Source organism: Anabrus simplex, chromosome 13 (genome assembly GCF_040414725.1).
Source record: "Anabrus simplex isolate iqAnaSimp1 chromosome 13, ASM4041472v1, whole genome shotgun sequence".
NCBI lineage: Eukaryota > Metazoa > Arthropoda > Insecta > Orthoptera > Tettigoniidae > Anabrus > Anabrus simplex.
In genome coordinates, this window is record NC_090277.1 from 86,929,940 (window position 1) to 86,950,356 (window position 20,417).

Below are 20,417 nucleotides of genomic sequence, written 5' to 3' on the forward strand. Positions count from 1 at the left end.
GAGAGAAGGGCCCGCCCAGCACTTAAATGTTGCTCGCGATTGGCGCTCTCCAGCCTAAGGGGGTGGGGCGTTGGGTGACGAGCTCGGCGCGTAGCGACTTGGCATGTCGGACGCTATAACCATTACAATACCATTCTAATTTTAATTGTTTCTTCTTCCCCAAGTTGTTTCCAACGAGTCCCTCGTTCATCAGAGTGAATTGATATTATTTTTCCTTAAAAGGTTCTGAGAGTGCTTGATAAAAATTCTGTGAAGCAGGATGCTAACCTAGTTACACATAGTCCCTATGAGAATCTCTCCTCTAACGGGTTAGCGACCATCTATGTATTGTATAGTCCTAGTCGCCTGAGACAGGACGGGGTTGGCATGGCTCAGAGTATGTCAGAGATACCCATTCCACAGCAACTGCTACCTCGACTATCAGGACCACTTCCTAGGCCACTCATCCGTCGGCCATGGTTCACGTGACTACAGGAACCAGCACTAAAGCTAACACAGTGAGCTCGCAGTTGCGATCAACAGTGTCCTGTAAGAAAGAAGTGGACACCCGCCCGAAACTATCTTTACTTCGGTCTGTTTTCAGAGCAACTTTGCTTTACTGGAGTGAAAGCTGGGTGGACTCAGGATATCATATGCATGAGTTAGAAGTAACAGACTGTAATGTAGCGAGAATGATTGCTGTTACAAACTAGTGGGAACAACTTGCAGTAGGATACTCGGAATGAGGAAACCGACTTCGATGGTGGGGTCACGTGCGGTGAATGGAAGGGGATAGGTTACCTAGGAGAATAATGGTGGGTAAGGGAAGTAAGACAACGAGGGCTAGACTTAGTTCCTAAAGATTTAAAGATAATAGATATAGAAGTAAACGAGGCTACAAATAGAGGAATCTGGTGGTAGTTAATAAATTCGCAGACGCTTGCAGACTGACCGGTGAAAGACAAGAGAGTCTATAATTATGATGTATGTAAATATTTAATGTTTAGTAAAATAATCATAAAGCTTAATGTACAACCAGCATTTGTTTACAGAGCCATTAAACGACCTCAAAAAAAGCAAATATTGACATTAAGGATACAAATAATAGGAATCGGTTTAGACAAAAATTTCAGAAAAATTATCCTCAGGGATGAACAAAAAAGAAAATGAAGGTAGTCGCATAATATCAGCTCCAGAAAAAACAGAACCGAACGGATGAAACAGATGTGGGCGGAGAGATAGAAGGAACATAGCAAGAATTGAAGTATTGATTTAATGGACTCTGTAGAAGTTCTATTCCTTTAAATAAAAAATAAATAAATAAATAAATAAATAAATAAATAAATAATATTGTGTTCGTAGTATTCAATATTATAGAGCCGGGCTGAGTGGCTGAGACGTTTGAGGCACTGGCCTTCTGACCCCAACTTGGCAGGTCCGATCCTGGCTCAGGCCGGTGATATTTGAAGATGCTCCAGTACGTCAACCTCGTGTCGATAGATTCACTGCCACGTAAAATAACTAGTGTAGGACTAAATTACGACACATCGGCGTCTCCGAAAACCGTAACAGTAGTTAGTGGGACGTAAATCAAATAACATTATTAATATTTTAGAGTTATATTTCAGATGATTTTTAATATTGTTACTTTGTTTTCTTTTGATTTAGTTAAACGTTTTCCTTGTGGCAATCCAGAACGTCTGGAATGTCGTTGAATTTCTCAATATATAAATATATGTTTAATTAATTGTTCATCGATTGCTGGTCAGCCAACTTTCAAAGTCCATCAATAGCACTTTCCTCATTACTTTTGTGAAATGATAAAATAAATTATGGGTTTTCTCCTCATGGCAAACAGTATCGGTGTCAAAAATCTACATTTAATTTTCTCTAAACAAAGAACTGAATGCGGCATAACAAACACCATCGTAATCAATTCCAAGCCACAACGGCGGTGAAAACGCACTCACACATACAATTACTAAAATCATATTGAAGGAGCCTTAAACAAACTCATTTCTGCTGGCGATTGGAAACTGCGCGAGCAAATGCACTTCACGATTACCTTCTGTATTTAACACAAAATGTTCATCTGATTACGTAGCTTAAATGGGAATAGAATAGAATATTAGAGCTGAAGATACGCGCCCTCGGTGCACTTAGTCTATATAATCACCACAATTTTCTTAGCACACGTGTTAGTTAGTCTGGTGGTTAAACAATTTGAATTCCATTTTGTAACGCACACAAAGGAAGAAGAAAGCAGGGGTTTTTAATGAGTCCATATGAAATTCTATCCTCGTCTGTAAACTTTGATATTTGTCCCACCGAGCGAGTTAGCCGTGTGGTTAGCGAGATAGTGGGTTCGAACCGCACTCTTGGCAGCCCTGAAGATGGTTTTCCGTGGTTTCCATTTTCACACAAGGTAAATGCTGGTCCACGACCGCTTCCTTCCCAGTCCTACACCTTTCCTATCCCATCGTCGCCATAAGAACTATCTGTGTAGATGCGACGTAAAAACATTATAAGTGGTATTTTACCTACCTCTGTATATTAGTGGTAGAGTGCTGATCTGTGGATTCCTAGACCACACTAAAGGAAACCATCGAAAAGGCAATGAAATGAATAACGAAACAAATGATAATGTTTGTGACAAAATTCAATTCTCAAGATTCCATGGATGGAAGAAGAGAGTTAAAGAAATATATTTTATTCATAATAACCGTGCGTTTGAAACTGATAAAGGAGGTACTTCTTGACGAGCTTAACAATGAAACTATTACATTTCCATTTAATTGTAATCTCCTTTACACAGCCAACGGCCGTAGCCGTGTTGAAACACCGGATCCCGTGAGATCTCCGAAATTAAGCAACATTGGGCGTGGTCAGGAGTTGGATGGGTTGTCACGCGCTGTTGGTGGGGGTAAGGGAATGGAGGAGCGGAAAGGAACTGGCCACCCTACCGCACGTAAACTCCGGTTCAGAAACGCCTCTGCGGAGGTTCGGACCTGCCTTCGGGCAGAATAACCCTTACCTTACCTCCTTTACACATTCTGTTCAAAACTACTGCATCCTACTGAATGGCCTCCTCATTCTCCTGACCTCACTCTTCATTGTGAGGGGGTTTTGAAGAGCTTGGTGCATGAGACTACAGTTTCATTGGAGTAAGAGCTCATCACTGGGTTCCTCCAACTGTTTACCTCTACAGTCCATACCTGTCTGTGTCAGTACCACGTAAACGATACCGTATATCCAGTCAGGAAGCTTTCAGACATTAACTCTTCATCAATATATTCGTAGATATGAGCCTCCGTGGCTAAGGCGCCAGCGTGCTGGCCTCTCACCGCTGGGTTCCGTGGTTCAAATCCCGTCGCCCAATTTGAGATTCGTTATTTATAAAGCGGAGGCGGGACACGATTTTCTCCGGGTACCCCGGTTTTCCCTGTCATCTTTCATCCCAGCAACCCTCTCCATTATCGTTTCATTTCATCTGTCAATCATAGTCATTGTCCCAGAGGAGTGCGGTTTCGGCAGCCGGCACAATTCCTATCCTCGTCGTAAGAATGGGGCTTCATTCATTCAATCCCTGACCCAATTAATGACTGGAAAACAGGTTGTAAGTTTTCGTTTTTCATGTTAGTAGATATTTTAACGCAATTATTCAAATTTTCTTGTCATTTTTGTTCCTAAATAATTAAATTTATATTAACTACAACCTGAACATTCCCTGTTATTTTGGATGCCTCCTGAGATTTCAGAATTCTAACCAAATTTCTCCTCTTATCTGTTTCAGCGTGTAATCGCACCTATTATGGAGATGTTGGCAGGACGTACGAGCTGGAACTGCATCGTCCGAGGGAGGATCGCATGCCCTTCATCTGTCAGCTCACCTTCACTGCGGGTGGATCCGGTTTGGGGGATCTCGTACAGGTTAGTGTCTTACTCAAGATATGCATTCAAGTCTCCAGTGCTCCAAACATTGTGTAGGGGTTGACGTATTAGCTGTATCGCCGAGTTCACTCAACTTTGAGGCAAGTACGATGTGTGTAAGGACGTGCACTCATTCTGGAGAACATTTCTGATATTTCAAACCAAATGTATGACGTGATCGCGATAACCAGCCATGAGGCTTTCCTGTTTATGGTGGTGACTGAGTTTAAGAGACAATGCAAGGTGTTTAAGGCCGCGCTGTAACAGTTGAGGAAATTACAGGGAAGCGTTCCAACCCAGCGGGGGAAGAACGAGTCGGATAAAGTATTAATCGGCAAACCTCGATGGTTGGTGGTGAATGATTGAAGCGAAATGATGCCTGTTTGCAGAACTCAAGTGTAAACCAATCAAATGCAAACCTAGAGTATTTAAGTGACTGTTGATATAACCGTCACGAGATATCCGATATTTAATTCGAAACTCATGGGCATTATTGATACAAGTGCTTCACGTGCATTGATCGGATTCAAAACACAGCCATGTTTGTAAGATTTCAATCAAGATATTCCTCAACTATTATGCCTGAGAAATATGCAATACAGCGCTAGGTGGAGAGGGGTTAAACCTCAAACATATTCTGCACGATTCCATTGTTCAGAATATACCGTATGTGTTACGTTCCTTAATGTGTAAAATATTTTTATGGCTGTCGTGTTGCAGACCTGGAGTTTCCGAAAAACGGGTTTAAAACACACTTCTCGTAATCAAATATTTGCACAATATTTTCGAAGCAATAAAGGACATGGTTACTGAGGATTGTTGGATACGGTAGAATCGGGAGCAGGATCAAACGTGTAAATCATGCATATCAAGATCAAGCACACACCAGATGATTTGCGTGCAAGGGTGTCTTTATTCTCCCGTACGGTCTCCGCTGGCACACGCTGACTCGAGCGGAGAAATTCGAAGGAGATGCATTAGTGTTGTACAGTATTCCTTCCTTCATTGGGATCAAAGTGCGCTACCTCTAAATGACAGATGTCCTTCACCAATAGCATTAATAAGTTGTTAATTTACATAAATAATCTTAAACACGTTATATATTTAAAAAACGATTGTAGGCCACATAAATACTACATTCATTAACCAAATATTAAACTAAGAATCAAATGTTGACATATTCAAGGTACATTAAATTAAATGAATACATTAAGAGTATTATAATTAACAAAATAAGGCATTCCGGTGAGCACTTGTCCGCACGCTGGGCATCGTGGTTTAGCTTACTCTGAAAATAAAAAGAAGTTGCCTAATGGGACCCATTTATGGTCACTGGTTTCCTGAGCCTTAATGACGTTTGCTGGCAATAATTTCGTCAATGTTAGGCATGCTGGTGGTGGCAGACACTATTCTCATTACTGCATTGAGATACATGTCTGTTAGTTGAGATGGAATAAAGATTTGTTGATCATCCTGGGAAGGAACTATTCACATCATCATATATATATATATATAATTTCAGTAGTATAGATCCATTTTGCGGCGCTCACAGTAACCTATCGTGACAAATGGGAAAGAGAATAGACATTAGTAGTGACGAAATGCACTCTCATTTCATAAATATAGATAATTTCTTTAAAAATGAGTTTAAAAATTTGTACGAAGTGTGCGATTTGCAAATACTGTTGCTATAGGAAAATACGCGCCATCATTGATGTCCACTTCATATTTTGGCCGCTGGGACGCCTGTTTTATGTCATTATAACATGCTATAATTATCAGTTAAGGAAAGAATGATAGTAAAACCAAACATTACGTCCGGAACACTTGTCAGTATAATAATGCACTTGCATTTGCTTCCGTTCAAGTGGATACCATAAGTGTTAAAAAATCAAAGATTACAGTAAGTGGTAATTTGTGTATTCCTTAGTTCACCAGGGGGCTACTCCACCACGTACTTTATGAACATGCGAGATTTCTCGCACGGATCCCCTAGGCTGTAATTACTACTAAAGATTTACAAGATTTCTGCCGCAAACTTTCGAAGTTTTGGGAAGCGTAATGGGACACGTGATCGGTAAAAGCAATTTTCCTTTCTCTGTAGTTACTTTTGCTTCATCCACCCATCACATATTAACTATACTGTAAGTTCCAATTGTAAATTCTGGGGTGCGCGTCTTTTGGTTGAACACTAAACGATACAGAACAGTGCAACAACATTTCCTTTCAAATTATTAAGGTCCTCAAACCTCCTATCCTGCACTGGCGTACATGATACAGCTCATAATGACGCCTAACATCAAACATTCTGCAGATGACAGTGCGACCATTCCTCTTACCACTCTCGTCTTGCACGAAGAGGTCTGGTTTACTCATTCCTGCTGTGAGCGAACGTACTGTCAGCCCAACTGCGAACCCCCCAGCCTGGAGAGAAGAAGTTCGGCCCGCACGCTTGTGAGATGATTTCTAGGACGTGCGATGTCTCACGGATAAGTTCCAATATGAAACTAATTTAACAGAAATATTACCGTTACAAATAGTACTTATTGCAAAAGAAATGCATTACTTTACTTTAGATTGAGGGAACGTTTTCAATTACGGTTGGTTTTTACTCTCACTGTGGAAGTTGCTTGAATGAAGTCGTTGGCAACCTTGCAGCGATGATGGAGGACGGCAAATGGAACAATTTGAGATGAGGAACCATAATCCGGAAACGTTCGAATCAAAACGTATTAACAATTAATCGTTTCGATAATTTCTTCTTCCTCCCCGCCTCAGTCAGTGATGCTCAGAGATATACTAGCAACCTTCCTTAAACACATCCCACTTGCCCTTCGTCAACGGGTGTGGTTCAAACATGATGTAGCCCCACCTCACTTTGGACTGAGGGTTCGTGAACACCTGCATCAGACATTCCCTGCAAAGTGGATAGGAAGAGGACGTCCAGTTTCGTGGCCCACTCGTTCGCCTGATCTCACCCCACTTGATTTCTTCTTGTAGGGACATGTGAGAAGCCTTGTGCATGAGACACCTGTCGACACTGAAGATGATCTCCTGGCAAGAATTCTCGCTGCCTGCGAAACTGTTCAAGCGACACCGGGGATATTCGAACGGATACGAAAGAAATTTTTGCGAAGCAGTGGGACGCCATTTCGAACATTTGATGTAAATGCAGCAGCTTGTAAAACATGTACAGGTAAACGGACTTAAATGCGTAGAATTTTGCTTAATTTTGGACTCGATCGTTTCCGGAATATGGTTCCTTACCTTAAATTGATACATTTGCTGTCATCCATCATCCCTGAAAGATTGAACATCGTCACAGATACATCCTGTATGAAGTGCACCAACCCCTCTTATTCTGTAGCCCTTCTCGACTCTTACTTGTTCCACAAGTTTGCCTGAAGAAAAGAACTCAAAATGTTTTTTGAGATATGTTTTTGTCTTGTGAGATATAACCAGAATGGGAGGGAGAGAATAAATAAAACACGAAAACAGGCATATAAGAGACCATGAATATTATCACGATGTACACTTTGCCAGGAGATCCCTGGCTGCTGTTACTAGGGATCAACAAACGTGTCCTTGCCAACGAGTTCACATATCCTGCCTCCAATTTAGCCGGCGTGCAGCGCGCGGAATATCAAGTGGTACAACTGGCCGCAGCAAATGTCTTCGCTCTGCATATGAATAGCAATGAGCGGCATTAGTTTTAAACGATAGAAGCTTCATATGGCGTTTCATATTTTGATGATGAGGTTCTTGTTTGGGAAACTGGTTGGATAGCGCTCCCCATTCACGATATCCCTTTTTCATTCTTTGTCTACACGTAGATACAGGAACCTGCATTTATTCGCTGTTTTCGACATCTTCAATAGTGATTCCTACCAGTTCAGTATGATTCTTCATTTCCCCCATCATTTTCACTGTGTATATTTTGTCTCTATTCTTGTTTTCATAGAATTCGAATAATTCATTTTTTTAATCTGTCAGGGTTCAATCATTTTTAGTGTTCGTGCAATTCTTAATCTGAATTTTGAATATCTCTATATTGTTTGATTCCCTGCTTCTATATTATTATGCTGTAGATCTCAGAACTAGTTTTTTCGTAATGATTTTATGCTTTTCAATGTTTCGTGCAGAAGATCAATCAATCAATCAATACTGATCTGCATTTAGGGCAGTCGCCCAGGTGGCAGATTCCATATCTGTTGCTTTCCTAGCCTTTTTCTAAATGATTTCAAAGAAATTGGAAATTTATTGAACATCTCCCTTGGTAAGTTATTCCAATCCCTAACTCCACTTCCTATAAATGAATATTTGCCCCAGTTTGTCCTCTTGAATTCCAACTTTATCTTCATATTGTGATCTTTCCTACTTTTATAAACGTCATTCAAACGTATTCGTCTACTAATGTCATTCCACGCCATCTCTCCGCTGACAGCTCGGAACATACCACTTAGTCGAGCAGCTCTTCTTCTTTTTCTCAATTCTTCCCAACCCAAACATAGCAACAATTTTGTAACGCTACTTTTTTTGTCGGAAATCACCCAGAACAAATCGAGCTGCTTTTCTTTGGATTTTTTCCAGAAGTTGAACTGAAATGAAGAGCAACACCGAAGTCCTTAGAGAATAAGAGAAGAACGGAATCTGATGACTGAAATTGAAAAGCGGAAAATAAAATTTATCGGTCGCATTCTGTGGCATCAGGAGTTCCTTTGTAATATCATTGAAGGAATAATTGCTGGAAAAAGAGGAGGAGGACGACACAGAGTGTCTTACTCCAAGAACCTGCTTCTGAGGATGAAGTGCAAGACCTACGCTGAGTTGAAAAGACTGGCTCAAGATAGACAACTGTGGCTGCAGCGACAGAATATGATGATGATGTTTCCTAAGGTTGCTTTTCGGTTCAAAATTGTTTCCGATTCTGATTTAATGACCATATTATAATGTCTTAGTTTTGTGTATAGATGATATTCCGTGGTTTCCCATTTTCACACCAGGAAAATGCTGGGGCTGTACCTTAATTAAAGCCACGGCCGCTTCCTATCCTATCCCCACGTCGTCATAAGGCCTATCTGCGTCGTTGAGATGTAAACCAGAAATAAAAAAGTGTCTGTGTGTTTTTTCATGTTGAAATTCTGAATGAGTTTGTTTGGCATCTGATTGACTTGGCTTTCGAAACAGACTTTCAACCTATTAGGTCGTGTTACGTACATTTAGTACGTGTTGAAGAGATGGTAAGTACAGTACAAAAAAGGCCAACCGGACACCAGTGGGATCCGAACCCACAACCTCCCGATTTCGCGTCGCTTGCTCTACCAATTGAGCTATGGAGGCCTAGGTCATCATTGTTCTGTTGGAAAGGATCTAAGCTCTTAGAGCAACCGTCGCGAAATCGGGAGGTTGTGGGTTCGGATCCCACTGGTGTCCGGTTGGGCATTTTTGTTCTGTACTTAACATCTCTTCAACACGTACTAAATGTACGTAACACGACCTAATAGGTTGAAAGTCTGTTTCGATTATAATGCGGTCGTGAAAATTCAATTTTCATTCCTTTGCTTTGTTTCGACTCTGTTTGCCTGAATTGTTTCACGCGAGGTATTCATTGTTATTGTTATTATTATTATTATTATTATTATTATTATTATTATTATTATTATTATTATTATTATTATTATTATTATTATTTTATTTGTTCGTATCAGCCTACTGAGGACGTTATTTCAGCTGTCTTCTCTGGGCTCTGAACCTTGCCCAGTGTTCCTTCATTCGTTGCCGGTTATGCTCTTTTCTTTCCTCCATCCACGTCTTTCTCGTCTTCAACTTTGGCCATTCTTGAAAACTCTGGCGGCTTCTAGTTTCCTCCTAAACGGGTAGCGTTCTTATACATCTTCATCTAAATTTAGGTCCTTTTCACCTCCTTCAACAAGTTGGATGGGTCTTCTTATCATTTTGTATTATTATTATTATTATATTTAACATCATACATCTTGATCACTAACTGTTAATTCTTTTCATCATTCAGTCTGCAATCCTCCGTGAATTTACTAACCGCCACCACAATCCTCTATTTGTGACTATTACTGCGGCCTCATTTAGTTCTATACCCCTTATCTTTAAATCATTAGAAACTGAGTCAAACCATCGTCGTCTTGGACTCCCGCTACTTCTCTTACCCTCCATAACAGAGTACAGTATACTCCTAGATAACCTATCCTCCTCCATTTGCCTCACATGACCCCAACACCGAAATAGGTTTGTCCTTTATCACCTCATTCCGGGTACTCTCCTGCCATTGTTCCCAGCTGTTTACACCATTCTTGCTACTTTCATGTCTGTTACTTCTAACTAATGAATAATATATATCCTGAGTCCACCCAGCTTTCACTCCCGTCGATCTGAAAACAGACCGTTATTAAGGATAGTTTTGTTCGGCAGCTGACTTCCTTCTTACAGAATACTGTTGCAAGCTCACTACATCAGCTTTACGGCACTTTGATTGAATCTCACTTACTGTACTACCAACCTGACAAAACACACAACCTAAATACGTGAAATGATCTACCTGCTCCATCATTGTATTCCAAATCTGATATTCAGTTCTCCTTGGTTTCTTTGCTGGTGAGAGTCTTGGAAAGGCTGGTTTTCATACGATACTCATTGCACCTATTTTCAAGCGCGTTCAGCACGGTCTACCATTACGACCAAGTCGTCAGCAAAGGTCAAATTGCTAACAGAATCCCAACCTGCCACTTAATACGTTTCATTAGTTGATGCATGTAAATTACGAACAACAAAGGTGAAATGTCAGAGCCTTGTGTAACCCCTGTAAGTACATTTAACGAAGAATGGATTCTACAGTGCAGCCCAGTTTTCAATATAAATTATTTTAAGTGCTGTGAAATAATCTATTGTCCAGTGTAAAAATATTATTTTCATGAACCTATTCAAAATGTATAATTTTCTAATTGTGTCTTATTTAGTAGAGTCTCTCCGTTTTAGGCAAAATTTGCAGTGTAGACAGAAAATGTAGGGGGGAGAGATTTTAGCTCTCAAGAGCGAAGATTAATGGTGGTTTAGCCAGAAGGTACATGTAGAGAGTTATGAGCACCAGCTGACTTATCGATTGGGCTGCTATTTCCCTGAGTGGTTCCCGTCTCTCTCTCTCTCTCTCTCTCTCTCTCTCTCTCTCTCTCTCTCTCTCTCTCTCTCTCTCTCTATCCTCTCTCTCTCTCTCTCTCTCTCTCTCTCTCTCTCCCCCCCCCCTTCCTTTCCAAGCGACAATAAATAAAACAGTGAAAAAATAACTTCTTCTTTTTCTTCCTCCTCTTCTTCTCACACAGGCCACAAAACACCATTCACTCTTGCTCACGCATCGAAATATCGATCGAGGTATATTCCCCACTTTCTCGGTTTTCCTTCTCCATACCGTTTACTTCTGGTCGCTGTTATCCTTTACTCATTCGATGTAATCAATCTCTCATCGGTGATTAATCTCTTACAGACATCGAATTAAGCCAATAAATATCATAGTTTTATGCCTGAATGCCAACGGCCGTAGCCGTGTTGAAACACCGGATCTCGTGAGATCTCCGAAGTTAAGCAACATTGGGCGTGGTCAGGAGTTGGATGGGTTGCCACGCGCTGTTGGTGGGGGTAAGGGAATGGAGGAGCGGAAAGGAACTGGACACCCTACCGCACGTAAACTCCGGCTCAGGAACACCTCTGCGGAGGTTCGGACCTGCCTTCGGGCAGAATAACCCTTACCTTACCTATGCCTGAATTATTATAAGGTCCGGATTCATGGATGAAATGTCAAACCTTAGGGCTAGGCTCGGCGAATGGGTGTTTGTGCTGTCTCCAACATTCCTTCACCACATTCGGTTTTCTGTGCGTGGAGGAAGTCTCCCACCTTTATCTGAGGGTCTGTCGTATAATCATAGAAGACTATGTGAGGATAAAACCATTCAAGCAGATAAAGCCAGGAAAGTAATACATTATTGGTTAAGATTAAGAAGGGGCGAAGGGGGGGAAATGCTGAATTTAGCAGACCAACAATAGATGGAACTCTTAAAGGATGATTACTGGCTAACGAAAGTGAAAAGAATGCTCGACAGAATAGGAATGGGAAGTTACTGGGGTAAAGAGATTCAATATGAACGTAAGGAATTCAGGAAGAAAGTAATGGTTAAAGTGAAGGATATACAGAAATGGACGATTATGGCAGAATGTGGAACTAAAAGGACACTGCTGAAATTTTGTAAAATTACACTAAGTACGCCAATAAGGAGAGAAAAGCTTCCTAAAAGAGAAATAAGAGGAATAGTGTGGTGGCTAATGGGAATATATAAAAATAAGGGTCAGAGAGATAGAAATAATGAAAACTGTTTACTCTGTGTAAAGAAATGAAAGAAGCGCGTCTAAGAATATGTAAAGCACTGAGAGTGAAATACGTATCTGGGAATGAATATAAAACACGAATAGAAAGAGAGAGAGAATTCTATACAATTCTTAAACTATTAAATAAAGATTGGGTTAAACCGGGAAGAATGGCGAATTTTTTATTTTAAAATGTATCTGGAAAAGGGAAGTAAGAACAATCAAAATAAATATGAAGGAGAATAATGAAGGATAAGGATAAGAATCAAGCCTGTCCTATAATGATGATTTTTTTTGCTAGGGGCTTTACGTCGCACCGACACAGATAGGTCTTATGGCGACGATGGGATAGGAGAGGCCTAGGAGTTGGAAGGAAGCGGCCGTAGCCTTAATTAAGGTACAGCCCCAGCATTTGCCTGGTGTGAAAATGGAAAACCACGGAAAACCATTTTCAGGGCTGCCGATAGTGGGATTCGAACCTACTATCTCCCGGATGCAAGCTCACAGCCGCACGCCTCTACGCGCACGGCCAACTCGCCCGGTGAATGATGAATATAATTACTAGTAGGTTAAATATAAGGGGCGATCAAAAAGTTTCCGTTCGACGGCCGTACAGTCCTGAATCAGGATGCAATCAGGCAAAATCGCCGAGAGCATTGAGCCACTCATCTCACCGACGCACCACGTTAAAGATCTCCGTGTGGTAAAACATAGTGTCCTGCTGCGTGAAGAAGTGCGTAAGCGCCTGTTCCACATCCTCTGTCGATAGGAAGCGTTCACACTCCAAGGCCTTTTTAAGGGGACTGAAGGCGTCATAATCTCATGGAGTGAGATCAGGACTACAGGGCGAGTGCTTGAGTATCTCCCACTTGAGTTGGCCTGCCAGATCGACTGGTGCCTTATGTCGAAACGCAACTCGCACGGAACTTGGTGCACCATTCCACAACGGTGGTTTTCTACAGACATGCTGCCCCATAGACAGTCTTCATTCTCCGATGGATGTCCACCGGTTTTGGTCCTTCGGCAGCCACGAACAGAATAATATCACGTTGGTCCTGTTTGGACGCATCTGGTATTAACGTCGCTGTAATTCACGTGGCCGCATTTCACTCACGCACTTCGGCAAGACATGACTTCCACACTAATCCATTTGCTTACATGTCCGTGCTTATATACCCTCATCGGAGTCGCGCTACGTTGTATGCCCACTTCAGCAACGCCCTCAAACGGAAGCTTTATGATCACGCCATATATAATATCCAATGTAGTAATATGGAAATTGTGGCATTGTAGTGTCATTATATTTTGTCCTTAATTCAGCCGCTAAGTACATGGTAGGATACTGCATAAGACTTGTGACACAAATGTAAGCACAAAATAAGCTAAGGAAACGGAAGATACATGTTGCCCTAGAATATATAACATTGTCAACGTCCAGGACAGAAATAAATTATAATCAGTGTACTAATAGTGAAATACAATTGTAAAAAGTAGAATGTAATGCATGCATCGAATTTAATGAATTGCAAAAAACGAATCCTCTCTCCACAATTTCAGGCGATCCGGGACTATGGAATGGGAATATTCTGTTCTAAAACCATAGAAAATTATAATTGGCTATATGTGAGCATCGTGATTCAAAGAGTCGCCATCGAACAAACAGATACACAAAGATACGTAAGAAAGGATCTTAAATACTTGTCATCTCCAAACTGTATTCTTACAAGGTCAGAAACTTCTTCCCTGCTGACCTTCCCAATTTACCGCACGACTGCAACCATACGTCCTGACATTCCCTTCCAGCCGTAATACAGTAATGTATTTAAAAAATACGTTGTAAACAGTTGCATTGCCAAAGTTTCTGCTGCATTTGGGTAACGGGGCAGAGAGCCGTGACTGGGATACAGGCAAGTGAAATGAAAGTTTTGAAAAACAGGATAGGAGAGATAAGATGATAAAAGAGAAGGTTAGAGATACAGTAAAAGAAGAGCCACTACAGAATGGGATAAAGGCATCTATTCTTAGATGGTATGGACACATGAAGAGAATGACAGAGGAGAATGCACGAAACGAAGATAACAGGAAATCGACCAAGAGGAAGACCAAGCGACAGGTTGATAAAAGGAGTGGAAAAGGTTGTACAAGAAAGAAGAGAAGACTGGGCAAGAGTGAAGAGGGAGAAGTGGTGGGAAGACAAAAGGAGATGGAGAAGGTTATGTTCCAAGCAGACCTGGATCCTGCATATGATGATGATGATGATGATGTAAATCGCAGATAGACATAAGAAATTAATACATAATTATAAGGTTTCCTCATATTATTACGTGCTAAAGCGTTGGAGAGTTAAATTATCAGGCTAACAAGGAAAGAACAGCAATACTTCAAAGAGCATACAAAATGACTTGGAGCAGATACAACAAAAGAGCTACATCAAAATATGCAAAATTACGACATTATAACACAGTAGTTAAAAGAGAAGCACTTTATGCATCTGAAGCTATAAAAATTTGTGTCAAATCTCGAATAAAGGTGATCGAGAAACAAGGAAGGAATATCCTCAGAAAAATCTTAGGACCAAAATACGAAAATGCCATTTGGATGAGAAAGAAATCACACGAAATCCATCAAGTTACAGGAAACAATCACGGATACCAGCAGGAAACGGCGATTGCAATTTTATGGTCATTTACATATAATGAATAATAACAGGCTCACAAACAAAGTTTTAAATTTATCCTTATCGATGAAAATTCCTAATAATTGACTTCTAAATGGAGAAACCATTCAAGATAGAATCAAATTCAGAACCTTAATTCACAATCACACATTTTCTGTAAAACCCACCCGACTAAATACAGGATAAACTGAACAACGTAAAAAGGAATAGAGCGAGAAGATGAAGAGAGATTGGGAAGAGAAGAAAAAATCAAAAGAGTGTTAATAAGTCCAAACGTGCTCTTTAGTTGGGTACAACTGATAAAAAAGGCGATACTTTTCCGCTGCCTGGCATGATAGGTGGTATATATAAGATTCAGCACCAGATCGAGAAGAAACTTGTTTCTTGGTCTTCTTCACCCTTTCTTTCCCAGAACTTTTCCCTCAATAATGTTGGTCACGAAGCCGTTTTGTCTTAGGATGTGCCCGAGGAATTTGGCCGTCCTTTTCCTCATCATGAGGAGTAGTTCTCTCTCAGTGGCGTAGATAGGGGATGAAGGGCATATATCTCCCTCCCCTCCATGAGGCGCTTCTACTTTTGTCATAAATAGATACATGTATATTTTTATCATGATAAAATAATAAAATAATAAAAGCGTCCATTTAAAAATATCCACTTAAAATTTGTTTTGTTAACTTTATTATTTCATTAGGGCCCGGATTTTTATGCAGTAACAGATTAGATAGCAAACTAATTTGGTTAGTAGGAAGTGTCGGCCACCCGCTCTTACATAGTGTAGCAAGAGTAACATAATTTGTAGGAGTTCTGATGGGCCGTACCCCTAATGTTTATGCAAAACCCATAGCATAATCGTTGTGAAGGTAGACTATACTTGCTGCTCGCTTCAGTAAGTTTGCATTCTAACCTATTAATGCATAAAAATCCGGGCTCTGATTATCATTCTCACTCCCCCCAACCCCGACTCAGAGAAGAAGTCGTATCTACGCCACTGCCCGTGTTTCCTTTCATTCCACTAAGGACGCTTTCATTTAATCTCTTTTCCATCCAGCCAATCCTCAACATTCTTCTCCAGATCCAGATTTCAAACGCTTGTAGCCGTTTCCTGTCTTCTGTAGTTAATATCCAGAATTCACAACCGTATTAACAGCACGCTCCAGACAAGAGATTTTGCAGATCTGTTTCTGACTTTAATGTCCAGCAAATGTTTTTTGTTGATTAACGCTTATTTGGCCAGTGCTATCCTCGTCTTGATCTCCATTCTACATCATCTGTTGTCTTGTGCAATAATACTTCCAAGGTAGGGGAACGTTGTGACTTGTTCTATCTCCTTCTTCGCAAACTAACTCTTCACGAACTAACTCAGGATGTTTGCTGACAACTATTACCTTTGTTTTCTTAGCACAGATTTACTTCATCTCACTGCCATTAACGCGGGAATAGACACATGGGGCATTCAGTGCCCCAGAGAAATTTCTTTTCGCTAATATATGTTAACACCATATGATGTGACTTTTCTTCGAAGACCGAGCTCGATAGCTGCAGTCGCATACGTGCGGCCAGTATCCAATATTCGAGAGATAGTAGGTTCGAACCCCACTGTCGGCAGCCCTGAAGATGGTTTTCCGTGGTTTCCGATTTTCACACCAGACAAACGCTGGGGTTGTAACTTAATTAAGGCCACGGCCCCTTCCTTCCCATTCCTAGGCCTTTCCTGTCCCATCGTCGCCATAAGACATATCTGTGTCGGCGTGACGTAAAGCAACTAGCAAAATTTTCTTCGAAGAGTGTCAGCATTCGAATATAACAATTTGTCAGCGTGCAGAGCTTTGATTCCCTGGATTTTGATAGCTTTGGGGCATGCAGTATCCCACGTTTCAGTTTATGTTAGTTTTTTGTTTTTCTAAGTATTTTACTACTTGTAGAACTGATATTGTACCTCTGGCAAGGAACATAATGGATTAGTATACAGGGTGTCCCCAAAAGAACACCTTCCCTCACAACATACTAAGCGTTGTCGGTATTTTTTGGGGAACACCTTCTATAAGCCTGTCTTCGATGGTCAAAATTACTATCTATAAAGTAATTTGAAATTCTAAATTGATTATTAATATATATCATGGATAAAAGTTACATTTTCCAGGTTTTATATGGCATTCGAATTTAATCAAAACAAGAATTATTGTAGTGTTTCTTTACAAACCATATTGAGTGAACTTGTAGCTCGTTGTTGTACATCGACGTAAAAAACTATCAGTGTACCAATTTCACCTCTTGAAACATTCTCAGTACCACTGCAATATATATATAGACTTGTTTTCTATGACTCCTTCAAGAGTTATAGGTTAATGATACTGTCCTGGAGCTGCTATGCTAAACAGGGAGAATGAGAAGATCGGAAAGGATAGACAAGGAAGAGGGAAGGAAGCGGCCGTGTCCTTAAGTCAGGTACCATCCCGGCATTTGCCTGGAGGAGAAATAGGAAACCACGGAAAACCACTTCGAGGTGGCTGAGGTGGGAATCCAACCATCCTCTACTCAGTTGACAGAGCCTGGAATCGAACCCGGGCCTCTGCGGGTAGCAGCTAATCACGTTAACCACTACACCACAGAGGCGGACATAGATTAATAATATGAGCGGAAAAGACTTCTATTGGTGTGAAAGATGATGACTGGATTCGTGACGAACTGATAAAGTCAGACCAAGAGGAGAGTGTAGATTCCGGGGAGTTTTAAATTAAGGAGCGAGCCACACCTTTGAACATAGAAAACTGGGGTGTACTAAACTTTCTTCCGCGGCAATAGAAATGAATGCTAAAAGGAATCTTCAAACTTTCAAACACATTATTCCTTAATATGCTTACACTTATTTAAAATGACAGTGTATCATGGGCACTATTTTGCCGTTTCGCTGATAATTTCCAAGCACATGTATATTTGTCTATGATTCTTTTTTATTATGGTTAGTTATGTTATAACTAAGATATGTACTAAAATCAGTGAAGTCCATCAAGTATAATTTTTATGTGTTATTTTCAACTAGTCATTAATTTCATCTGAAAACATTTTTTTAATTAAGCCAATGAAGCTAGCTCAATAATTCTTGCATACCTTCTTCTCTTCACTATAAAATACACATGCATGAAATATTTCGTCTTAATGAAAACTTTCAGAGTTATCAGGGAAATGGTTCTGAATGAGCAACAAACTTACTGATAAAGGGTTTCACATTTTTTGTCAAAACTCTGGGATAATCAGATATATTAACAAACATTTTGTACTGTTATAAAGAGAAAGTTTCAATTTTAAATGAAAATAATACATTTTAAAATCGCATTTTTGATCGGTCAATGGTGTTGGTCCCCCCCTTAAAGGAATGCTAGTTGCTTTACGTCGCAACGACACAGATAAGTCTTGTGGCGACGATGGGACAGGAAAGGGCTAGGAGTGGGAAGGAAGCGGCCGTGGCCTTAATTCAGGTACAGCCCCAGAATTTTCTTTGGGATTGTTTACCGATTTTTGTCATTATAATTAATATCGCTAAAAACGAAACAATAGCACGATGGATTAAACGTTAATTTGCCAACGATATAACGGAGATGCTTTTTAGAATTTGTTTTATAATTTTTGAAAAACTATCACTTTCCATTCTTAACGTCCAGATAAATAATATACTCAACAGGCATTCCTTCGATTAGGTTATCTATTGCGTACTTTTTCGTAACACTTGCATTAAAAATTAAAAGTAGTTTGTCTCGGACAAGAAATAAAATTCAAATTCATCAGTAATACATCAATACAACATAGAAATAGTCTACTTACATGTCCCTAGAATGAATACAGTGAAGTATGGAACTAATGTTCTATTGTATAAGGCTATATTAGCAATTAATTCCATTCCAGACTCGTCAAATGCTTGTCGTAATTTCAATAAATTCAAAAGAAATGTTACGAACCTTTTATGGACGAAATTTAATGCTCATGCATTTAGCCTTTTTAGATGAACTTATAATCAGGTTTCATTTCGAGCTATATGGTTCTGTTTATAAGAACTTTTAAACACACGATCGTATCCTTGAAAAATGTTGCATTTTAAAATGAAATTAGTTTCAAATTTATCAGGTCTGTATTATCAATAATTTAATTTGTCATTAGTATTATAACTGTGCCAAACTTTTAACGTACTGTCTCAATACGAGCACTAGCTCATAGGATCTTCGAAACAATAAAATAAATAAATATTTTGTGTAAGTTCGTTAAGCAGTGCCATAACTGTTATAGTGTGTTTCAGTTGTACGCGTAATACAGCACAATGCTTTACGTAAATTGTCATTTAAAATATGGGGTACCCAGTTGTCGTGACTTAACACTAGTTACAACAATGAGACTGCTATGTATTTTCTGTTCTCTATTATGGTTATTGAAGCATGGAATTTAACGAAGTTGCTCAGTTAAATATTAAATATTAGAGGCCTTTGAGATATGGTTATACCGAATGGACAGATCATGTCACAAATGCAAGAGATCCTTCGAAGAATTGGAAAGATAAGGAAGTACTGACACTGTAAAAACGAGAAAGCTACAATACCTCGGTCACATCATGAGAAACAGAAGCAGGTACCATCTACTGCAACGAAAGATACCTGGAAAGAGAGGTGTTGGCTGGAGAAGAATCTTCATGCTAAAAAACCTCAGAGACTAGACCCTCAAGACATCGGCAGAGTTACTTCCGGCAGCTCACGACAGAGAAGACACAGCCAAGATAGTTTCCGGCTTCCGGAACGGAGAGGGACTAGAAGAAGAAGAAATGCCCAATATTTCAGTTTAAGTCCTAAAAGACCTACGTTTCCATTCCATGGTTAAAAACCTGAAATTGTTGCTGCGATCCTACACCATACTAAGAAAAGATACCCTGTGCTGTATTGAAAAATGGCATAAATGAAATCCTGTGTTCCGACTGCTATGATGATAATGTGAACACTGAAAGGGAATACTTTTGTTTGTTTATTAATTTCGCATGTGAAATAAAAGCTAACAATAAATCAGCATGCTTTGAATATTGGAAAAACATGTTTTTCGCAGCAATAAAATACCTCCCACAGTTAAAAATAATAAACACATGCTATGTAGAAATTTCCTCTGTGCTTAATTGGAAGATCCATTTTTATTTCCTTTTTTTCCATCCCCTATAATTATTTTTATTAAACTACACCGCGTAAATTCATTGAGTTCTCAGAGTCTGGAATTCAACAGCTCACATGCACAAAGTCCAGGCTGTATATAATTGTTATCATTACGATCCTAGTGACCTGCGTGAATTACGAGGAGTATTTGTATTTCTTTCTTTGTGAATGTTTCGTGTTGATGTGAATATGACTAACGTTATACAGTGCTAGATAAATCCTTTGCATCTCTGTTTATTATTTAATTTACTTAACATCTTCGCAGACGT

The 20,417-nt window shown here is 39.9% G+C and overlaps 1 protein-coding gene across 1 annotated transcript in view; it reads left to right on the top strand.

The window, feature by feature from the left end:
- The window catches only part of LOC136885033 (uncharacterized), a 189,709-nt gene that overhangs the window by 93,441 nt on the left and 75,851 nt on the right, over nucleotides 1-20,417 (top strand). The window contains exon 3 of the mRNA XM_068230065.1: nucleotides 3,773-3,909. Within this exon, the coding sequence (XP_068086166.1) occupies nucleotides 3,773-3,909 (137 nt within the window). The remainder of the gene's footprint in view (nucleotides 1-3,772; nucleotides 3,910-20,417) is intronic.